The 22396-nt window shown below is 37.0% G+C and overlaps 2 protein-coding genes across 2 annotated transcripts in view; both read left to right on the forward strand.

Moving 5' to 3' along the window:
* LOC149772481 (antiviral innate immune response receptor RIG-I-like) overlaps positions 1-9346 on the forward strand; it is an 89761-nt gene extending 80415 nt beyond the window's left edge. The window contains exons 13-14 of the mRNA XM_089947751.1: positions 1611-1703; positions 9214-9346. Of these exons, the coding sequence (XP_089803877.1) occupies positions 1611-1650 (40 nt within the window). The 3' untranslated portion in view covers positions 1651-1703; positions 9214-9346. The remainder of the gene's footprint in view (positions 1-1610; positions 1704-9213) is intronic.
* The window catches only part of LOC149772482 (antiviral innate immune response receptor RIG-I-like), a 48317-nt gene continuing 32353 nt past the window's right edge, over positions 6433-22396 (forward strand). The window contains exons 1-4 of the mRNA XM_089947752.1: positions 6433-9386; positions 10428-10569; positions 18701-18949; positions 20704-20871. Coding sequence (XP_089803878.1) covers positions 9249-9386; positions 10428-10569; positions 18701-18949; positions 20704-20871 — 697 coding nt within the window. The 5' untranslated portion in view covers positions 6433-9248. The remainder of the gene's footprint in view (positions 9387-10427; positions 10570-18700; positions 18950-20703; positions 20872-22396) is intronic.

Here is a 22396-nt window from a genome sequence, read left to right on the forward strand (position 1 = left end):
CAAGAATAAGTTATCTTGTCTTTATCTTAAATAAGGATAATAAATGACTTATCTTTAATTTTATTTGTATTAAAGATTGCTTTGCAAAATACTAACCAGGTTAATATTTACAGTGATTACACTGCTACTGGAAATAGATGTACCTCGTACATGTAAACTTTTTCCAGTGTCTGTGCCCATGTTCATGCCGTCATAGCAGGGGAAAGCTTAGCCATAAAAAATTGACATGCACTATAATCTGACCTTCCGGTGAAAGTAATTTTCATAATAGAATATGATACACTGAATAAATGACTTCATAATGTCGTATTACTTTGGGGGGGTTGGATTGATAGAGAAAATTGCTTAATTACTGTATTAAAATTAGTAATGAGTAGATAACATGCATGTAAAGAGTTGGATGATATCCACTATATTTAACGAAAACCCATCATGGGCAGTAGACTGTACACTATTTAAATATGTCACCAATGCATGACTTGGCAGGTTAGAACAAATGCTAATTTGTCTTAAATGTTTTAGTCAGAATCAGACATCAGTAGTGATTAACATAGCACCTGTATGCTGTACTAAATCTTCTGTGGTTTAAAAGACTTGTAAATGTGTAACAAAAATTGCATAGCAATTTAAAGAACTTACTGGTGAATTGTCAATTCCACCTAGGCAAAAGTTCAAGATAATAATTACTTTGATATCTTTATTCATATCTGTCTATCTGTACATCTGTCCTCACCCTCAGTGTTAAAGGTTTTAGACTTGAGACTTCACCATAGTTTATGAAACTTAAAGCCTACATTAAATTCAGTATGATTTTATCCTGCCCTCTTTGGATTTAGTATGCTTTCATCATTATCGAACTTACAAAATGCCATTATTATTGAAGCTTGGGGACAGGCTAAGCATTCATTGCCATGGCCAGCTTATTGTTAAAATACTGATCCAGAGAAGTTTCACTGTATATTACACTTGAAGATCTAAGGGATATACCTTTAAACATGCAATGGATGAAAATGAATAAAATGTTTCAGAGTTATTTATAACATATTATGGTTTGCATTTAGCTTTATTTTTTGAATACTGTTGGATGAATGATGATGAAATTTGATGGATGTATTTATTTTTAAGAGCTACTGGCCAGTGCCAAAAGGCAGGACACACTTTTCCAGCTGTAGTGAATATGTGGTGTGTGGTTTTTTTCTTTCTGCCAGGCATTTTGGACACTGATAGCTTTATGATAAATCACCATAAAATGTAATGGAATACTTTGGGATTACCACTCAGTAGTATAATTATTCAAAATTAGGTCACTGTAGCCTACTTTTTAAACTTAAGTGTTGGTGCTGTTGATCTGTTTAGTTCTATTTCTTTGATATTCTCAAATGTTCCTTGATTTAATTGTAATATGTTCAGTGGATTTTCATTGGGACTTAGACCTGCTGCTCTCAAAAGTAAGTTAGTGACCTATTTTTCATGCTCTAGAAAGTTATTGGAATTTAGAGCAAGCAAGAAAAAACTATTGCATGAAAATATTTTTGACTTTGGAAAGGTTAGTTTCAGAGAAGTGAATTTACATGGCTAAAACGTAGGTCATTTTGTTTTCTTCTTTTTAGAAATGGTTGTTATGGAATCAGCAGTAAATGTTCAATATGAAGGAAAGATTGTGCATTCCATGATCACCATAGAAGATGAACTACGCATGCATGGTAAATCTCACTGCACATTTGTTGTTCTTGTAGTTATGTATATTGTTGCTGTTTTGTCTTTTAAGTTGTCTAAATTCAGCTTTAACCCATGGTCTCCATTCATAAGTATATGGACACCTTGACTCTACTGTGTCTTACTTCCATTATCATGAACTGAAATCCAGACAAGTGGGCCTTGTGTGGCTAGTGGTTTAGAGTGCTCTTTCTGGATCACTGTCATAGTGGGTTCAAGTCTCGGGCTCGGATAATGTGGGTACATGAGAGAGCTTTCCAGTAACTTTGTGTGGGCCAGTGGTTCTTCACAGTTTTCTCAGGTTCTTCCTACACCATCAGTACTGGCTATTTATAGCCTATCTTGTGCTGAAAAATGGCATTCTTTCCCCCCCCCCCCCCAACAAAATCCAGTTAAAAACAAATGAAAAGGAAGAAAACTAAGTATGGCAGCTTGGATGAATTTTTTTATGTCATTGGTATATTGTGAAGCCAGCTCACCTTGCAGCATCATCAACATTGTACTCCATCACTTAAGTAAAGAATCTCTGACCTTGCTTCTATTTATTAAACAAAATCTTCTCATTCTGCATTCAAACCATTTTAGAGCAAGTATTGCACACAGTGCAACGATTGAATCAAAATATGAGTCAGAAATACAGTCATGAAATCATATGGTCCTCTCAATGTGAGATGATACAAACAGATTTACATCATTGTTGCTGTAGTCTTATTCTTCCAGAGGGATGTTGCTGCCTTGGCTTTAATAAAATTTTCAGCACATGATATTCTCTGTACATGGTGGTAATTATAACTGGTGGAGGAAGAACCTGGGAAAACCCCAGTAAGAACCTTTGATCCCTGGAAAGCCACTGGTGAGCTTTCTCACATACCTACACGAGCTAGCCAAGACTGAAACTCAAACACCTGTAGATAAAAATGAGATGGTAATGATCAGTAAAGGCAAGCACTTCATACCACTTGGCCACCCAGGGGCCTCCAGAAATATGAAGACAACTTTAAGGATTATGGTCTGGCTGCAATGATATGTAGATTTACCTTATTCTTTTTTGTCTTTCTAATATATTTGGGATAACTGGGATAAAAGATTTTGTGTCACAAATAACATTTACAAATAGATGTTCCATTGGCAAAGATTTGTTTTAAGTACAAATAATATAAGTACAGTAAATTTAGGGATTTTTTTTAGCAGAATCCCCAGTGTATTATACACCACTTTTACTCCAGGACATCTATAAACTCTACCAAGGTATGGCTGAGGGACTTATTTTCCATCTACTTTGTATGCTCAAAAAATAAATACCAGTGTTCAGAACTGTTCTGAGATGCAACTTGTTTTTGCCACTAGAGCCAGTTTTTATAGTGCCTATTAGTTGACTTGCAATAAATTAAACAATGTCAGCTCTCATGTAATTTCCAGAATAGGCACCATTTTTCATGCCAACCTAATGTGGACATCACTTAGTACAATATGTTTTATGTATTTAAGCCTTTTTCAGCAAATTGTCAGTAAAACAATTATGTACAGGTCCAGCTTATATACTGACAATGACACTTGAAGAATCATCATCTTGATAAAGAAGACCTCAGAGATAAACATTCTAGTACTGAAAACTTAAATGTACTTTTTACAACCTTACTGGGTATCAGGTTCAAAGTGTAAAACCAATCACTTTCAGGACTCACGGTACTAATTCAGCTTCTTCAGTAAACCTATGCAAATACCATGATACTAATAATTCAATAACTTTAAATTTCTGAGTGTCCATGATTTAATTAAACCTATAATTGGTCAATGAAGACACATCCTTAATGACAGCTGCTTTTTTGAGAAAACCATACAAGCTGCAGCATTTTCTGGATCTACTGGTACATACCTTCTTAGATTTGAATAAAGAAATGTAAATTATCCATAATATATCTTTAAATCTATCTGTGTTGCTATATTATATAGTGATTATCCTTCCATTTAGGCTATCTAAAGTACTCGTTCACTTTTTAACTGCCCATTTTTAGCTTAGTTACTAATTTTAGTTTGCGACACTGATACCTCTTTTGTAAAATGAATGAAATACACAATTCCCAGTTTGTATCATTGCTATGAGAGGACAAATTGTTTGTATCTTTTAATATGAAATATACCAGTCATTTCATAATCATTTTTACACTAGTTAAAAATTATTACTAAGAGTATTATGTGTCTAATTTAATAAGTTTTCCTTTGCATACATTTTTTGTTGCAGTCCATTCAGTTTAAGTTTGTTCAGTTTTGCTCTTTGTTTTGTTTTCTTGGTAATTAGTCCTACTTCAGTCATATCCTTGGAGCATCCCTCAGTTAAATAATGACATCTTGATCTTGCTAGAAAATTGAAATAACATTAAGAGAAGAAAAGACTTACATGCTGATGACCTAACTTGTTTCAATTGTTATTGGTTGGTATTTGTTTTAAGGTATCTCAAATATATTAAAAAGCATTCCAACTGTCGCACAGTAACTATACCAACAGTTTTGCAGTAAATTGTAGATGATGTCAAAAACAATTTCAGTAATTAGGCATGTCCTACTTCAGCCATTTCCTTGCCAAGGCATCAGGTACAACATATTTATCTTGAAAGAAAATGAAAATAACATTAAAAGAGCAAAAGACTTAAAGGCACATGACCTTGCTGTTTTTGTTGAAATATAGTTTTTGGTCTTCATTACTTTAAAGTATCTATATTTTTTTATAAAAAGAATGCATCTTTCCCTCATTTAGTAGCTATGCCAACATCTTTGCGTTAAATCATAGGTGATGTTAACTACATGTACAAACAGTAATATTAGAGCAGGAGCCCATAGACTAAATATACCATGGAAAGTTGTCCTGTAATTCAGCTTTTATATTCATGACTTCAGTATGCGCAATGTGTATATGGTGTGATTCATTGATGGCCTTGTTTATTTAAGAACTTTATTAGGATCTTGTTTGTGGTCTTCATTTAGCAGACTTATCAACTGTACAACTCTACTTCCAGTCATCTAAAAAAGTAAATTACCTTGATATCTCCATTTATATTAAAAATAATATATACATGAATTGAGTGCTATTCTAAATCTCAAACATGTTTTATACACTCCTGTCTAAATAAGCCTTAATCACAAGAACAGGGTGCAGTTTGTAAATACTGTGTTATTAATATTGGTTTTGTGTCCTGTTATGGATAAAATATTTTCCCAAAAGCTTAATAAACTGCTAAAATAGATATAAACATAAAAAGACAATATTGTTTGGTTAGAAATATCTCTTTTGTACTTTGTATTCTAGAATATATATCTACATAAAAATGACTAACATTTTATTAAATTTTTCTACATTTTCTGACAAGTGTAGTGATGGGACCTTAAGGCTTTAGGTATGTGACTTCCGAATTTCCAGCCATGGATGTCCAGGACTTCCATAATTGAAACATTAATTCAAATGCCTTTTAAATGTTGATTGCCATATTTTCACTTGTATAATGTAAACAGATCAAACAAAAGAATTCTGCTGTCAACAAGGCTACAAATGCTTGTTCTGTTGTGTTTTAAAGTGGTTGAGCATGTGACAAAACCAGGAAATCAAATGTAGTTTATTCAAAATTTTGATCAGTTGATTGGCTTCTAAATCAGTGGACTTGTTATCAACATAAATTTTACATGTTTTAAGGGGACTGAAAACAGAAGAATTGAATTTGTTGCCATAGCATATATTCTTAGGCATGACACTGAACTTGTGACTCCTACACACATTTTCAAGTTTTCTGTTCAGTGATAGTCTAGGATCTGAGTGGTAATGTGTCTTGTCTCTGTTTGCTGGCATGAAAATTTCTATGTAATGATCTCTGAGTATGGAAACATAACTTTAACCAGTGTAATAAATATGATCTGCAATGAAGGAATGGTAAATTATGCTCTGCCACCAAATTTACAAATATAGTCTCTGCACTCTGCAAGTGCTGCTGTATCTATGTCTGATAGAGTGTCACAAGTGGCCCTCATAGTGGGTATGTTTGTTATGAAAAAAATCATTGCTCCAATGTGATGGTGTCTGCAGATGCCTGGTGATATCTTTTCTTCCTCTATTACTTTATTAACATTTATTTTGCTTGAAACACACAATTTATTGAAAATTTGTGACATTTGCTACTCACCAGCACTTACTTGTTTTCCATGGATTGCTGAAGTTGTAATACATTTTTGCTGGTGGTATTTTAGCATTGGGAGTAAAAGCACAAGTTTAGGCATTTTGACATGAAATAACCAAAGAGATATTAAAGCTTCTCTGAAATACAACTCTTATAAAATCAAACACTTATTCAAGTGTTTCTGCCAAAATCATATTTTGGTTAGTCTCTCCTTTTTATTACACCTTCACCAAAGGTTGGCCAATTTTTAATTAAATACTCAAAACCTACCATGGACCACCTTTGATCTGTTTATTACTTATAATACCTCAAACAGCATCTTATCTTTGGCTTTAGACTGTCCAAAATTAAAAAATAGGTTAATCAGTTTACAGCTTGTCATGTACACATTTTAGCCATTTAACAATTCATAATCAGTCTGTATGTGGCATTGCACCAATTGTTGCACTGGCTTTTAACAGTCCCAGATTCCGGTTGACTGGTGCTGGCTTATTTCGGTAATGTGGGGACAAAACAAATAAAAATACCCTTTTTTCTTTCTTTTTTCAAATTTTTTTAGAAAATCTTTTAATTTTCAAAAGTGATAGATTTCATCTGTAAAATACTATGTGTAATATACAGCCTGTAACCCTTTACCTCATGCAAGCGCCTTTTTACACCTCTACTCCATTCGCATGGAAGCGCCTTTTGACATCTCTACTCCATTCACATGGAAGCGCCTTTTGGCATCTGCTGTAAACATCAGACATTTTAAGCCGGTTTTCTTAGTGCCGCCTTCGGGGAAAACACCCTATTAAATACTACATTCATTTCTGCGAATGACAATTGTGTCAGATTACATCGTCACTGTTTATGCTCTGGTCGATGCGGACAAAAAACTTGTATATTTCGAGTATGAGAAATGGCAGCTATGGTTGGTTACGCGGTCTCACTGACTTGACAGTGAACAAGTTCTCTCAAGATTTTAAAGCACATAAAAAATTCTTCCGTGAAAAATAATTACACAGCTATCACAATCGGACTTTACTCTTAAATTTTTCGACACATAATAGATGTGTACCAAAAATGTAAAATGGTTCAAATTGCTGTTAAACGTAACATACACTACATTGCTTAACAATTAACAGGCAGGCCTATGTGTATGGAGTCGAATAGGTAACAGGTGTTCTGTTTATAGCACACTGCACTTGGTAACTATGCTCTATGAAGTAAAGGGTTAAAATGATGTTTTTGTCCTACCGCAGCTAGAATCATATGTATATGGAACATTATGCAACATTAAAAATAGGTCTACTGTCTTTGCACTTATATATATGCATATTGTCCTTTATTCATGTATAGCCCTACACACAGGGCCTTTCTAAATCTTAGACAGGTCTTTCAGCCTCTTGAGCTAATTGCTAAAGGGACCTGTTGGTTTTGGAAATAGTAAACAAAATCTTTTTTCTTACAAGAGGCAAATATTTTTCAGAAACTACTTGCTTCAGTCCGTATGTCTGTACATCTATTCATTAAATTATAGAAATATTTCACATTTTTCCAAATTTTGGAACATGGTTATTTTGGCCTGCATATTAACAGTAGTTTGGTATGCATTTCCAGTGATGTATGCTTAGTTCTAAATTAAAATGGCAACCTTAATTTGGACATCCAGTGCAACATTTTAAGTGGTAGACTTTAAAATCTAGTTATGGCTACTTGTCCTAAGCAGATAGTTATATCAATATGATGTTTTCCCTGGCAGACTTCTTATGACATCTTGTTGATCCTAGATGAGAATGGTGCCAATTTAACATCCAATATGACCACAATGGCAGCCATCTTGCAAAGTCTTGTTATCATTAATCCTGAATGGCATATAAATGGACAAGTTATTTTTACTACAATATTTAATTCTTATGATATCTAGTTGCACCTATATGAAAATCATGCTAATCCATGGTGGCCATTATGAAATTCTTGTTTTAACTACTTTGCCAGAATTGATAGTCATAGCATCATTATGTGTTCACTTAAAGTATCTGTGAAACTTACAATGTGGCTGTAATGGTTGCCATCTTGAAAATCTTGTGGTAGCTACTTTGTCTGAACAGGTGGTCCTTTAGATATGGGGTTTTCACTTAATTATTTGTTATGATATCTAGTTGGTCCTAAATAATAGTGCTGATATAGTGGTTGCAGGCTTAAAAATGTCTTTTTCCACTACTCATCTAGAAAAAGAAATGGTTGTTTTGACATGGGGTTTTCACTCACACATAAACTTCTCACCATATGTAGTTGATCCTAAATGGAAATGATATTAATGTAACCTTCCAAAATTTTAGATAAGCATCATTTTAATGAAGGAACAATGCATAAGCAATTTGGTAGAAACCACATGTCGGTATGACCTTCCATCTAGGAGGTGTAGCCATACCAAAATTTGTATGATGACTGCTCTTGTGGCTCTTGTAGGATGCCATTATATAGAAACTTTATTTTCATTCAGGACCATCCTTATACCATCATAAATATTTCTGTGAAAATCCCATGTTGATATGAACCATTCGCAAGAAGATTTTTTTCAAAATGGCCAGCATTTGGGAGCATTATTGGCTGTCTGAGTGGCATCTAACATGAACTAGACCTCAAGATGAACTGTCTGCCAAGTTTCATGTGTTTCCTCAAATTAGTTTAGGAGGGGTAGTAATAACAAATAACTGTTAACTGCCAGAGGCTGGGTAATGAATTCAGAACCATCATGTAACCTCATCTAGTCTTCTACTATTAGAGCTACATACTAAAGCAGTGCAGATGCTTTTTTGTACTAGGATTTATTTTTAATTTCTGGATAAATGTTGTCTTTCATTTGTCATATTGATTTTTCAGAGTTATTGGCCAGTCTAGGTTAGATTGTTTGTATTGTAAGTTTATGTTTCTACTCATTAAATTTGCAACATTATCACACACACACACACACACACACACACATTTATATACATATATATAGAAGGAGAGAGAGACAGACAGACAGACAGAGAGAGACACACACACACAGACACACAAAGAGATTTTTTGCAAATGAAATTGATAAAACAAGTTGAAAAATCTTTTTATGAGACTTGGCATACACGCTTTACAACTAAAATTAAATCTTGTTTTTGTAATGTTTATTCATGACCATATATGCACAGGCTATATAACATTTTTATATTCTGACAGATGTCATAGGTCCTTTTGAAAATACCACACATAAAAACTTACTGCTGTGAACTCTTTAAAAGCCCATTAGATAAATTCTCCACTTATATTCTTAATGTATTCCAAGTTTATTAATGAATTATTGTCACTGCAGAGTTGTGTCAGTTCGAACCAGATTTATGCCAGTTGATGTCAAATAAGCCAAGTGATCACAAAGCCAAGAACTACATGCAGTGGTTAAAAAATCTGCAAAAAATGACTTCTACCATCAGGGTAACTGATTCCAATCAGGCTAGATCCATTCATGCTTGTGCCCACTACCTTGAGGTAAGAAGTACAGTGCAACATTTCAATGAAACTTGCCCAAAAGTATTTTCTGTCAGTAGAGCATGCAAATGTAGAATGGACTGGTCCCTTTTTGCTAGAAGTTTTGCTCATGAGCAAACCTTCTGAAACGGTGAACCAATTTGTCTATAGTTCACATACACCATTTAGAGGTGAGTTCCATTGTCATTGTCTTTACTTTCACAGTCACCTGGATCACTCAGCTTTTTGGACTCAGTGGATGTTCAAAAGTATAAGCAAGGATGCCATCCCATTGGAAATAATTCTTTAAAAATTTAGTTCAAAACAAATTCAAAATAGAGGGGTGGTATGTATTATAAATAGTGCCTTGTAGAATGTGCAGACATTTTACTGTCAGGATGTGGATTTTTCAGGGCTTTATTATGACTGAATGTGGCAACTATCCTTGAGCAAGGTACATGTGTATTTCTGAGTACAATATAATTATTCAGTATGTAAGAGATTAAAGAAGTGTGGTTGGATTGAGATTGAGTGGGGAACATCTTCCTAAAGATTGAATGCAATAAGTGTAACATGACTGCTTTATTTTTGTGGACTGGTAAATGATGCCATGTACAAATCAGTCTGGTTCATAGGGACCTTCTTGTCTAGTGGTGCAGTTGTGTATCTGACTGCAAAACAAATGTACTGGGTTTGATTCTTAATGGAGATAACTATATTGTGTATCCCATCCTGTAACAAGTATGTTTTTGTATTTATTTATTTATTTAAACTGTCTTTCCTAAAATTCATTATTAAAAGAAATAATGTAATCCATGGTCTGTTCATGTAAATTTATGTCACATTGTTCATGGTGGTCTTGATCATGTTTAAGTTCTTGTGCATCAAAAAGACCTTGGTCAACTTAAATTTTCATTATCTTGTAAGAAAATACAGCCAAGTGAGGGCCCATGTTTGACTTGGATGTTTGCCAATTCAGTTGCATCAAGGTGGTGAGGGCATACAAGTCATATTGACGTATATCTAGTTTGTATATTCTTTAATATTTCACATTTCAATCAGATACTGTATGCAGCCCTGGAGATGAACTGTCTGTTAACCGGCCAAGATGTGATATTATTTCTGTCCAAACAGTTGAAACCCATCAGTGGAAATCAAGAAAGACATACAGAGCTGGAAAAGAAACTGTTTCAGTCACTCAGAGGTAATTCGAGGGATTTTTTTTTAACAGAGGTTTTTTATTATCATGCTTTTTTATATTGTACTTCTGGTATGGTTTTGGATTATGTTAACTGGGTAAATTCTGTCTCACAGTGGATATTGCCTTAACAGACCATGAACATCTCAAAGTCGATATTGCCTTAACAGACCTTGAACATCTTGATTTGGACACTGAATGGTATTGGCATTGAGATGCACCATGGTACACAGATTTGCAAGATTTCCAAATTGCATGCAGTCTTGATGTTTCACATGCAACAGTGTGTTTAAATGACATATACCACTAAGACTCAGTAGCTGTGTTCCATTTCAAAATATATCTATTGAATGAAGACATCACCTTCATTAATTATATTCACTTGAGCAGGTAAATAAACTGACAGGCATAAAGCTTTGTTTACTTTGCTAGCTAAATAATGTGTTCCTCTATCCTGCCCTGCCTCAAGATGCTCATGGATGCAGTATATTCCCACTACTTAAATCTGGAGGCTCGGCTAGCGTGGGTACGTGGGAAAGCCTGTCAGTAGCTTCTCGTGGGTCGGTGGTTCTTCCCAGGGTTTTCCAGGGTTCTTCCTCCACCAGTTATACTGGCTGCCATGTATAGCCTACCTTGTGCTGAAAAATGGCGTTAAACCCTAGAACAACAACAACATCAATCTGGCCCAGGTGTCACCCTCTTCATACCACTGCAAACTAATTTGTGCTTGAACTACTTTGTTACCCATGTAAGATTTGATCCTACTAACAAAATACTGAGTCATTAAACTGAGTTAAAACTGATCCATTTAATGTCTCATCAATAGATGGGCAATTGAGATGCATTGTAGTAGTTTAATATTTAAACCATCAATGGTCTCACCACGAGCCATCTTAGTGACTTTTTAATTTTCCCACTGAGTTCAAACTGATGTAGTCAAATGTTCCAGTCTAAACCAGACCTGCCAACTCTTACAATTTTGCCGTAAGTCTTATGAAAATTACCCTGAAAATACAAACTTATGGCATACTGGCAAAAACTTTGGAAAAATTATCATTGCCAAAGAATCCAGATAATTGGTTCATCCGTGTTTTATTTGGATCTGGGTTTTCTCATAGAATTAGTAAAATTAGGGAATGAGACTAACTTTACAGGAGCACCCCAGATGCTTTAAACTACACCTATTTGTTCATGTGAAGCATCTGCATGATCAAACTATTGATTATAGAATTTTTTTAAATGGCATCCAGAAAACGATGCATGCTTAAGATGAAAGGGAAACAAAGCTTCTAGAAAAGTGTTAATAATCAACACAGAAGAATAAAAAGGAGTATTCAGATTCTTGTGAATAATAGCTAGAAAGGACACAAATATGTTTATTGAACATCACATACCAATTTGAGTATATCTCGTGACAGGAGATATGATTGCAATTGTCATGTGAAATGGAAAAGAATTTCCAAGAATTATGTCAAGTTGAGAAATAGCAACTAGTTATTGTTTGGAACTAGAGTTTGTGCAACTGTACTAGTGGTAAATAAAGTCCATGCATATATTACATACTTTTCAGTTGAACATAATATTTATCGTCAATGCCTCAAACTTTTAATTATGTTTTCCAGCTTTACTATAGCAGTTATTATTATTTTATTACACCTTACTGAAAACTGGTCAGTCTTACAGAAAAAAATCAGCTGCCATACTGAGACGGACTTGTCAGGGTTGGCAGGTTTGCTAAACCATTCGGCTTGAAAAGGTTTTAGACTGAAGTGCTGCTGAACCATTTGAACATGGATGCCATTATAGAGAGTTCATCCTGAGTAATTTTAACTGAAACATAAAGTTAAGATAATATTCAGCCACATGAACTTATGTTTAGATCAAAATACGATTTGACTTTAAGTAACAGGGGCTTGTACTGCATGTGAGAATGGTCCATTCCTCAGTCCTTGTCACCAGGTCCATGAAGCAGTTATGTTTAGATTCCAAGTTATTGTTATCCAGACTTTGTAAATACCCACAAAACCATTTTAAAATGCAAATATTTTGCAAACAGAAATTTGATTTTTCAGAAGTAGTATATGGAAAAGAGAGTTCTGACTCACATGCATGATTTTATTAGAGCTTTTTCCTTATAATCTGAGATTGCTGACAATAGTCATTGTTCTTGAGATAATGATGACTTCAGGTCCTGACTCAACATATGAAGGAAAATATATTTGGTCTGCTCATTTGGTTTTTAAAAAAGCAACTAATCTTCTATTAAAACCATGCGAGTCAAAACTCTCCTATCTGTATATGTAGACTAACATTTAGAATTGCCTGTATACTTCTAAAGACATAATGGTGGCAGATGTTGAAATATAATAATTTTAGACAAAAATGAATGGCATATTTATTCCTCGTCTGAAGTGCACAATATTTACTTCCCTTGCCTGCATTTATTCAATCCATAATGCATTAAGTACTGTACATGTATGTGAAAAATCCTTGAATCTGATTATAGGTCACATGTTAGAAAATTCATGTGTTGATCACATCTCATAAACACATATATATAAAAATGGTAGTCCTTGTTTGATCTATATCCTGTTGTCAACAAACACGTCACTAAACAGTTCACTATGATATTCATTGTCACCAGTACCATATGGCTGTATAGTTGGGTTTTTTTTACATGATCTCTTGGCATCCGTACATCTTTGGGAGATTATGGTGTAGAGTCTGGTTGGGTGTCCTATCTGCACCTTGGCAAGTGGCTGAAAAGTCTGAAAGTCTCTATTGCATTTGCTGCAGGTGAACGTCGATGCTTGTTGAGGCTATTGTTGTTTTGCCTTCCTCCCGGCTCACTTTGCAGCAAGGTTTGTGGTTTTTGCTTCCTCGGCTTCCTGAACACCCTGTCTGATAGCTAGGTGCCAGGTGCAGCAGTCGTCAGCACAGCTCTCCCAGTTGTTGATGTTGATGTTGGGTGTCTTCATGTCATTCTTGCAGACATGGCTGTCCAGTCAGTCTTGCACCTTCTGCTAGCTCACCATATAGCAGGACCTTGGGAACACGGCCAGGGTCCATTCTCTTGATGTGGCCGAGCCAGTGAAGGCACCTCCTGCTGAGAATGGAGAACATGCTGTTCATGTTGGCATGTTCCAGAACCTCTGTGCTGAGTACTTTGTCCTGCCACTGGATGTGCAGAATGTGCCGCAGACATCTCAGGTGGAAACTGTTGAGTTTCCTCACATGGCTTGCATAGGTGGTCCATACCTCACTGCTGTAGAGGAGTGTGCTGAGCACACAGGCCTGGTAGACATGCAGTTTGGTCTTCTCAGTGAGGTTAGGGTTGTTCCAGACCCTCTGGTTTAGTCTGGTCATAGCTGCTGGTGCCTTGACAATCCTGCTATTCACCTCAACATCAATGGCGAGCGAGCTGGAGATGGTGGACCCGAGGTATGTGAAGTTCTCAACAACTTAAAGTTGTACCCATTGATGGCGAGAGTGGGAGGGGAGTCTGTGTCCTGCACCATGACGTTTGTTTTTTTTAGACTGATGGTCAGTCCAAACTCCTTGCAGGCATGGGAGAGGCATACCAGCTGCTGCAGTCCATCTTCCCTGTGTGATGTCATGATGAAGGGCAATGGTAAACAGCTTGCCATCAGTCCTGGTAGGGATGTACACTCCCTCGCTGTAGTCCTTGAAGGTATACCGGAGGAGCATGGAGAAGAAGATGTCAAAGAGCATCGACACAAGGACGCAGCCTTGCTTCATTCTGCTGCTGGCTGGGAATGCCTATAATGTTGCGCCATTGAATCACACTGTACTGTGGATGTGCTTGTGGAAGAACATGATGACAGCAAGCAGTCGTGGGGGGGCAGCCAATCTTCTGCAGGTGCCTGAAGAGTCTGCTTTGACTCACCAGGTCAGACGCCTTCATCAGGTCTATGAAGGCAATGTAGAGGGGCATCTGCTGCTCAAGACACTTCTCCTGCAGCTGGTGTAGTGAGAAGATCATGTCTACATTTGACCGGCTGGCTCGGAAGCCACACTGGGACTCTTTGTAGACATGAGAGGCTAGGGTCTGCAAGTGCACCATGGTGACACAGATGAAAGTCTTTCTGATGATGCTGAGAGGGAGATGCCCTGGTACTTGCAGTTACTATGGTCGCCTTTGTTCTTGTACAAAGTGATGATGTTAGCGTCTTGCATATCCTGGGGGATGTGTCCCTGTTCCCAGCAGAGGCAGAGGAGTATGTGCAGAGGCCAGATCAGTGCTGATTTCCCACTCTTGAGGATTTCAGGTGGGATGGCGTAGCTTCCAGGATCCTTCCCAAAAGCGAGGCAATTGATGGCTTTTCCAAGCTTACCAGGGTGGGCAATGTGTCTAGTTCCATCATGACTGGCAGGTCTGGGATGGCGTCCAAGACGGTGTCATTGATGACATTTTGGGTTGCATACAGCTCAAGATAGTGCTCAACCCATCACTGCAGTTGTTTTCTGGGGTCTGTGATGACTTTTTCATCTATCTTGGACTTGGGGGAGGGGCGGTCTTGGAGGTGAGTGGGGGGCCTGTAGCCTTCTTGATACCTTTGTACATGCCTCTTACATCCCCGGTTTGGCAGCTGTTTGTACAGAGGTTCAGCCAGTAGGTGTTGGCGCAGTGGCAGGCAGTCTGCTGGGCGTTGTTCCTGACAGTCCTGAGGGCATGTAATGTACCAGGCTTAGGTGCAGCCTTCATAGCTGCCGACCTTCCGGGCTCACAATTAGTGAAAATAGGGATAAAAAGTCGTGAATTTGGACATGAATTCGTGATAAATACCATGACAATAACTCCATCCACTCTGACCACCCCATCCACTCCGACCGTCAATACTACACTATATCAAGTTCACAAAATAAAAATAAAACACTACATATAATTGCAGAAATAGTTATTTATCAAGACATGATACTGTGGCAGACTTGAACTTCCTCAACTGCTTGATCGTAAATTTGTTTTATAAACAGTTCCGACTTCTTGCCTGCTGGTTGATCTTGGGGACTAAAATTGCTGACAAATTTTCTGCAGCTAAGGAGGCCCTAAAGTCTGTCTTATTTTTCCTCACTAAAGAAAATACTCTTTCGCTGTCACTTTTGCTGTGAGGAATGCACAGGATCTGCAGCATTTTTGGTTCTTCCACAGGAAAATTTGTAAGCAATTTTCGAGTCTGGGAACATTTGTCAGAACAAATGTTTAGCATGGTCTCCAGCTGATAAAGGTAGATTATGTTCGACAAGAAAACTCACAAATAATGCTTCAGCATTGGTAGTCTGCAGATCTTCCGCCAATGGTTTAAAATATTCCAGAGCTGAAATCTGCGAATTCTTAATTTTCCCAACTTCTACGTGCTTTTTGCAACCGACATTCTTCCTCACATCATCTCTGCGATGGCACACTGAGTGCAAAAAGCATGAATGAATATCAATGTTTAATGGCAGAATTCATGACCAATTTTTGATATATTCCAAATTAAACTTCACTATTTGAGTAATACATTTCTTTTTCCTTGGTGGTGAAGACATTTTCAAGATCTTACATACGATGCTGAACAGAACTCAAATCAGTGTTTTGACGCATGCGCGAAGCAAATTTCCGGTTAGGCCCCAGTTTCTCTCAAAAGCATTTGTAAAACTACTCTTACACATATAGATTAAAATAGGCTAAAATGCTTGCTCTGGGCCAACTGTACTAATCGGCTGTAGATCTACTAATATCGTGACCAGCAGTACCGGACCGTTTCGGCAACTGCGAATATCATGACTAGCGCTTAACGCAAAATCGGTTATTTTATTAAAGGTTTAAAATAATTGAGGATTGGAAAATTCGTGAATTTTGGGCTTACGGCGTGAATCGCTGAAAAAGTCATGAAATTCACATCAAATTCGTGAGGGTTGGCAGCTATGAGCCTTGTATGCCAAGAGAGGTTCCCTCTTTGCCTCAATCGCAGGCATTTTTGTGTTCCATCTTCATGTAGGCATTGAGGGCTGAATTGTACACAGCGCCACAAATGTAGGATGATTAACTGCTGTGTCTTCTCTGGGTGCATAGCAGGTGTTGATGCATGGGCAACCCTTCTTCTTGGCATGGTGCAGCTTCTTGGGCATTATTTGTGCCTTGCTGGCCATGAAGGAGTGGTCGGTGTTGCAGTCAGCACTGTGGTAGCTGCAGGTGGAGGACACTGGCCAGTTCCACATACATGTGGATGATGAGGTCTAGCTGGTGCCATTGGTGGGAATGTGGGTGTCTCCATGACAGCTGGTGGATCTCCTTGCATTTGAAAAAGATGTTGGTCACACATAGGCTGTGGGAGAAGCAAATCTCAGCAGTCGCTGACCATTCTCATTGATCTTATGCCTTTTGTGAGAGCCATGACAGGTGGACCAGGCCTCGTGGTCAGCTCCCACTCTTGCATTAAAGTCTCCTAGTAGGTAGAGGCCTCCATTGTTGGGGATATTGGATATTGCTTGATCCATAGTCTCATGGAACTTGTCTTTCTCCTCATGGGTGTAGCAGAGAGTTGGAACATACACTCTGAAGATGTTGGTTGGACCTGAGGATGTTGACAGCTGGAGGGCAAGGATCCTCTCAGTGCCTCATGATGGAGGCTCAATGAAGGCGACTAGTATGTTCTTTACAGCGAAGCCAACACTGTGTTGCCTAGGTTCATCCAAGGGCTTTCCTTGCCAAAAGAAGGCATAGTTGGTTTCCCTGATAGTGCTGCTGTCAGCCAGTCGGGTATCCTGAAGGCAGGCAGTGTTGACATTCAGTTGGGAGAGTTCTCTATCAATGATGGCAGTCTTCCATGCTTAGTTGATTTGCTGCAGGTCAGCAGTGATTCCAGGACACATGATCCTGATGTTCCAGCTTGCAAAACAAAGAGCTGGAGTCTTCTTATTTGTTCTTTGAGTCTTGGCTGGTACAGAGTTTGTAGCCCACTTGTCAAGATGCTTCTCTAAGCTCCATGCACCCAGTGAAGCAGGCAGTCCATGGCAGGGCAGCACCTTACTGACTGGGGGCTGCCCAGCATGAGGTGGGCAGTAGCTGTCCAGTGAGACATGGTGATCTCTCCCACTGTTGGAAGCAACCCCTGGTACCAAGCTCTATGCCAATTGAGCTTTGATTTAGAACCGGTAGACTGCTGCTTCCTGTGTTGTGCTGACGACTTATAACAATGTTGGAATGTCTTCTCCAGTGGAGCTACAAAGCCTGGGTAGGGTGGTATGGAGAATCAGCTGTTGCCCATGCAGCAGATCCTCCCTCTCCACACAGCTGGTGGACCCAAGGGAACAACCAGTGCAGATACAGCTTGGCACCAACTGCATCACAGGAGTTGCTAGAATGACTTTGAAGTCAATGTCAGACTGCCTTAGGGACTTCATCTCCGGATTTTTTTGTTGGAGCTTACTCCCTTAACCTTTCCCGTGAGTGGGTAGATCTGCAAGGCAGCGGAGGTTTGGAATCAGAGTTTTCCTTCTCCTAGATGAGCTACCATCCAAGGTTTACAAGCCCCCATCTACCCAAAATGCCTGGTTTTAAGGTGCCAGTGGCCCGCTTTCACCCCTTCTCCTGTTAGTGGAAACATGGTCTGCCAGACTTAGAAGCTAAGCCACTTGTGAAGGCCAGGAGCGGGATTTTAGTTGACAGAGGCGATCAGAGACGCAAGCCATATGGAGCATTTCTGGAGGAGTAGGGCACTTGTCTCCCACTCCCACCCTGGCAATGTCAACCTGAATACATGTACTTAAATTGGCCTAGATTTTGGTCTACCTGAGACAACAAACAATCATCTTGCTGAGGCTACCAAGAGGATGAGGAAATGAAAACCTGTCAACAAGTGAACACTGTTCACAAACATCTTTGTGAGATGCCCTATCTTCAACTTCCTTCACAGTCAGATATTTAGTTCTAAGAGATTTTAAACTTAATCTGTAAAGAACATTTTCCAATTTTTACTTGAAAATTTGCCTGTATTAATTATATCCTGTCCTCACAAATGATTAAAAAATTAATAATATATCTTTTTAAACTGTAGCTTTATTTCATATTTTTTATGTTTCTTTTAATAGCTGAAGAAGGACTGTAATGTAGAAATTTAACTTTAAATTGTAGATTTACTCTTGGACCTCAGTAAATCCCACAAGGATTGTGAAGAAAACCCCAATCTTCGAAAGCTGAGTGACATCCTTCAGAAACTTATACTGGAGGAGATGAAGGAGAAGAAATCACCACGAGCTCTTGTGTTTGTTGAAACAAGGGCAACATGTCATGCTCTAGTTGACTTTCTTAAGAAAGAGATGACCAGTAAAGGGATCAATGTTCATTACCTCACTGGAACATCAGCCAGTGGACAGGATGATGGTAAACAAATGGAATCAACATGTTTCAGTAAAACCTCCATAAAAGAGTATTTAGGAAACTTTAGAAATGTGGTCTTATTTATGGAATGATTTGTTCCAGGTAGCCAGGCCCTTATTAATGAAATGATCTTAGTAATGAGGTGTTCTAAATAATGAAATTCTTGGAATTTGTTATTAATTAAGCAGTGTGGTCTTAATAAAAGGGTGGTTGTTAAGCCTTATATGAAGTTGAAATCATTATGTCAGTAAAGTAATTTAGTGTCATAGCATGATAGAAATTTATATCCTAAAGTAGTACATTAGTTGTCAATGTGGCAAAACATGGGAGGTTTTTGTTTATTTGTTTTGAAGATATAAATAGACTTTTTGAAGTCCATATAAAATTCTATCCTGAAATCATTTTTGTCATTGACTATTTTGATTTTAGATCCTTGTTTATTTCATGTTTCAACCAAATGAAATTGCTGTCTAATTCTCTTAAATGTGTTTGTTTGGGAAAATAAGATAGATGTGGAGATTTCTGGGTGTTCAACAAAGAAGTAAATTTATACACAACAAAATAAAGACTTTCTGTAAGGAATGTTTGTTACATTCTGTGTAAGAAAATAAACACAAAAAGTACATAAGTATTTTGCTCTCTCACTCTCTTTATCAATTCACACTACATATCCTTATTTAATCATTACAAATTTTCAAAAGTCAATATATAACAATATTAACAATTTCACTATTTTAAACAAAAAATAGCTTTCAGTGGGTCTACTCATGAACTAGGATCTGCATGAAACACACCGTACATGGCAATGATGATTCCCAATATATGCTAGGCTGATCACACCATTACAGTGTTTTGTGGGCTGATCCAATATTAAGTAGAATCTGTGTTAGGCTGCTCCAGTGTCTATTCTCAGCTGATCCCAGATCGAGTAGAACCTGTACTAAGATCATACCCACAACAGAATGTTCTTTGGGCTTATCCCAGATTAAGTAGAACTTGTACTAAGATGATCCCACTTCAGAATGTATTCTGGGCTCATGCTAGGTTAAGTATAATCAGTGTCAGACTGATTTCTGCATCAGTGTATTCAAAGTGTTACATAAAATGACAGTTGGAATATTATCATGTAAAGCAACCATAAACACATGAAGAGACTTTGGTTAGCTTTACAATTTATGATTAAAACTATCTACACAATATACATAGACATAAAATGTAAAACCTTAAATATATTGGAAACAGTAGCCAATCAGTTGTTTTAATTGTCATATTTGAATTCAGCATATTCAAATCCATAATTATAAATGGTACATTTTATCTCTGAAGCAGATGACTTCTAAAAAATGATAGACCACTGTAATAAAAAAAATCATAGACAAATATTAACCATGTAATATATTGTTTATAAAACAATAAGACAGTAGTCAGATAAGCCCTAAACTCAATTAATGACCAAGGTCAACCACACATTATAGATTAAATATACAAATTAATGAAAATCATCATGCTGTATATAAACTATAGTTATCATTTATTGAAAAGAGAAGACATTTTCACAAGACTTTTACAAATTTGTGTACTTAGAGAGCAGTAATGTGAGAGAGCTGTTGTGGGAATGTATAAAGTTGTTAAACAGGGAATCAAGGTAGCAATAATTTGGAAGGGTATTTAAGTGTTGGGCTAATGCTGATCTATCTTGATATGTCCTCTCAGTTTATAAATTCCTGGCAGCATCTCAGCATTTTTTCTAATTTCAGGTATGACTGAAGCAGAGCAAACAGATGCCTTGAATAAGTTTGAAAATGGACAGTACCTTGTTTTGGTTTCCACTTCAGTTGGGAGTGAAGGGATTGACATTCCTGACTGTAGCATTGTCCTAAGCTACAATTATGCTGGAAACGAGATCACAAAAATACAGATGACAGGTGAGTTTTAAGTTGCAGTGACAGATCTCTGGCAGCATGAATCATCCATAGCACATTCAGCTTCATGTGCAGGTTTTAATAACAGTAACTTCTTTAAAACAACAAAAAATGCAGATGTCTACAGTTGCTAGAGAACAAACTCATCCAGAAAAGCCAAAAACAAGAGATAAAGACAAAAAAATCAGTCACACCAGTCATTACATATTGTAACTCCAGAGAGAAACTATTTAAGGCAGTAATCATCATGCTACATTGAAAGCAAGTTGAGAACATATCTTATTAATACATTATTGGCAGGTTTTCACAGCAGATAATTGCTAATTCTTTAAGGACGGAATGGTTTATAGTAATAAAGAATTTTGATGGCTCTAGCAATACAATAACAGTTTGTGCCAAGCACATAAGTTAGGTTCATGGTCTTCAGCATACAACTTACTGATAAATCTAATGAAACCAGTAACCAGGAATAATCTTTTTCCCTCATTTTGCTGTGCATCTCAGTGCGATACAAGCACCCAGATCAAGTTACTGTACTGATAACCTGTATGTATCATGTGTCATATGCATCATGTATCATAATATTTTTAAAATATTTAACTTTGTGCAAGATAAATATTTTGCTTTAAGAAGAACATTATTCTTGTAAAATCCATGTCCACATTTAATATATTTGCAGAGAATTGTTGCTAGCATTGCCAATACTAAAATGCCTGAAACATTAGTCATTTCTATGTTGTCACATTTATTGTGCATTATTTGGGGCATTTCATCAGTTCAGTGCCATTTCTCACAAATTACTTTAAATTTACATTTTGTATATTTAGGTTTTAATAAATAAAATAATGAATAACCCAATATGCTTTCCTCTTGAAAAACTTCAGATTGCATTACCGTATTTCATGTATTTTTTGTACCCTTTAATTTTTCATACACAATCCAGTTATCAAAATACAGTGTGACCCTGCTATAACACAGTAGTTTGGAGCCATAAAACCCGACCACGTTATATACCGAACCGTGTTATATGCAACCAAGTCAGTTAGCTGAAGAAAATGTACCCCCCCTCAAACAAAACAAAAATTGTGGGGCGGGTGTGGGTAATAAATGTGGGCGGTAAAATACGTGCTTCATCGGCACAGTTACCATCTTGAATTGATGCATATTAAATGAGAAATACACCTGTAGTGAAAACAGAGAAGACATAATAATATTATAGTTTACTTTATTTAGAGAACCATGAATTGGTACATATACGTGATCCTGTTTATATATAAATGTCTAATGTATAGCATGAATAGTATCAAGACTGTGTACTCACCTGCAAACCTCATCATATACATTGAATCCACAATACAAGTGATTCCATTGAAAATATGCACACACAGCTTTAAAATATTCAATAATTTTGTAACAGGTCATATTGGTCTGAATTCAGTGGAAAAACATAGCACAATCACGTAACGAATGACGAAGCACATTTACTTTAAAGTACGTTCCAAGTCAGTAAAAGTTAGTTTGTGTTTTA

This window comes from Sinohyriopsis cumingii, unplaced genomic scaffold (genome assembly GCF_028554795.1).
Source record: "Sinohyriopsis cumingii isolate HCF-2022 unplaced genomic scaffold, ASM2855479v2 utg001460l, whole genome shotgun sequence".
NCBI classification, from domain to species: Eukaryota; Metazoa; Mollusca; class Bivalvia; order Unionida; family Unionidae; genus Sinohyriopsis; species Sinohyriopsis cumingii.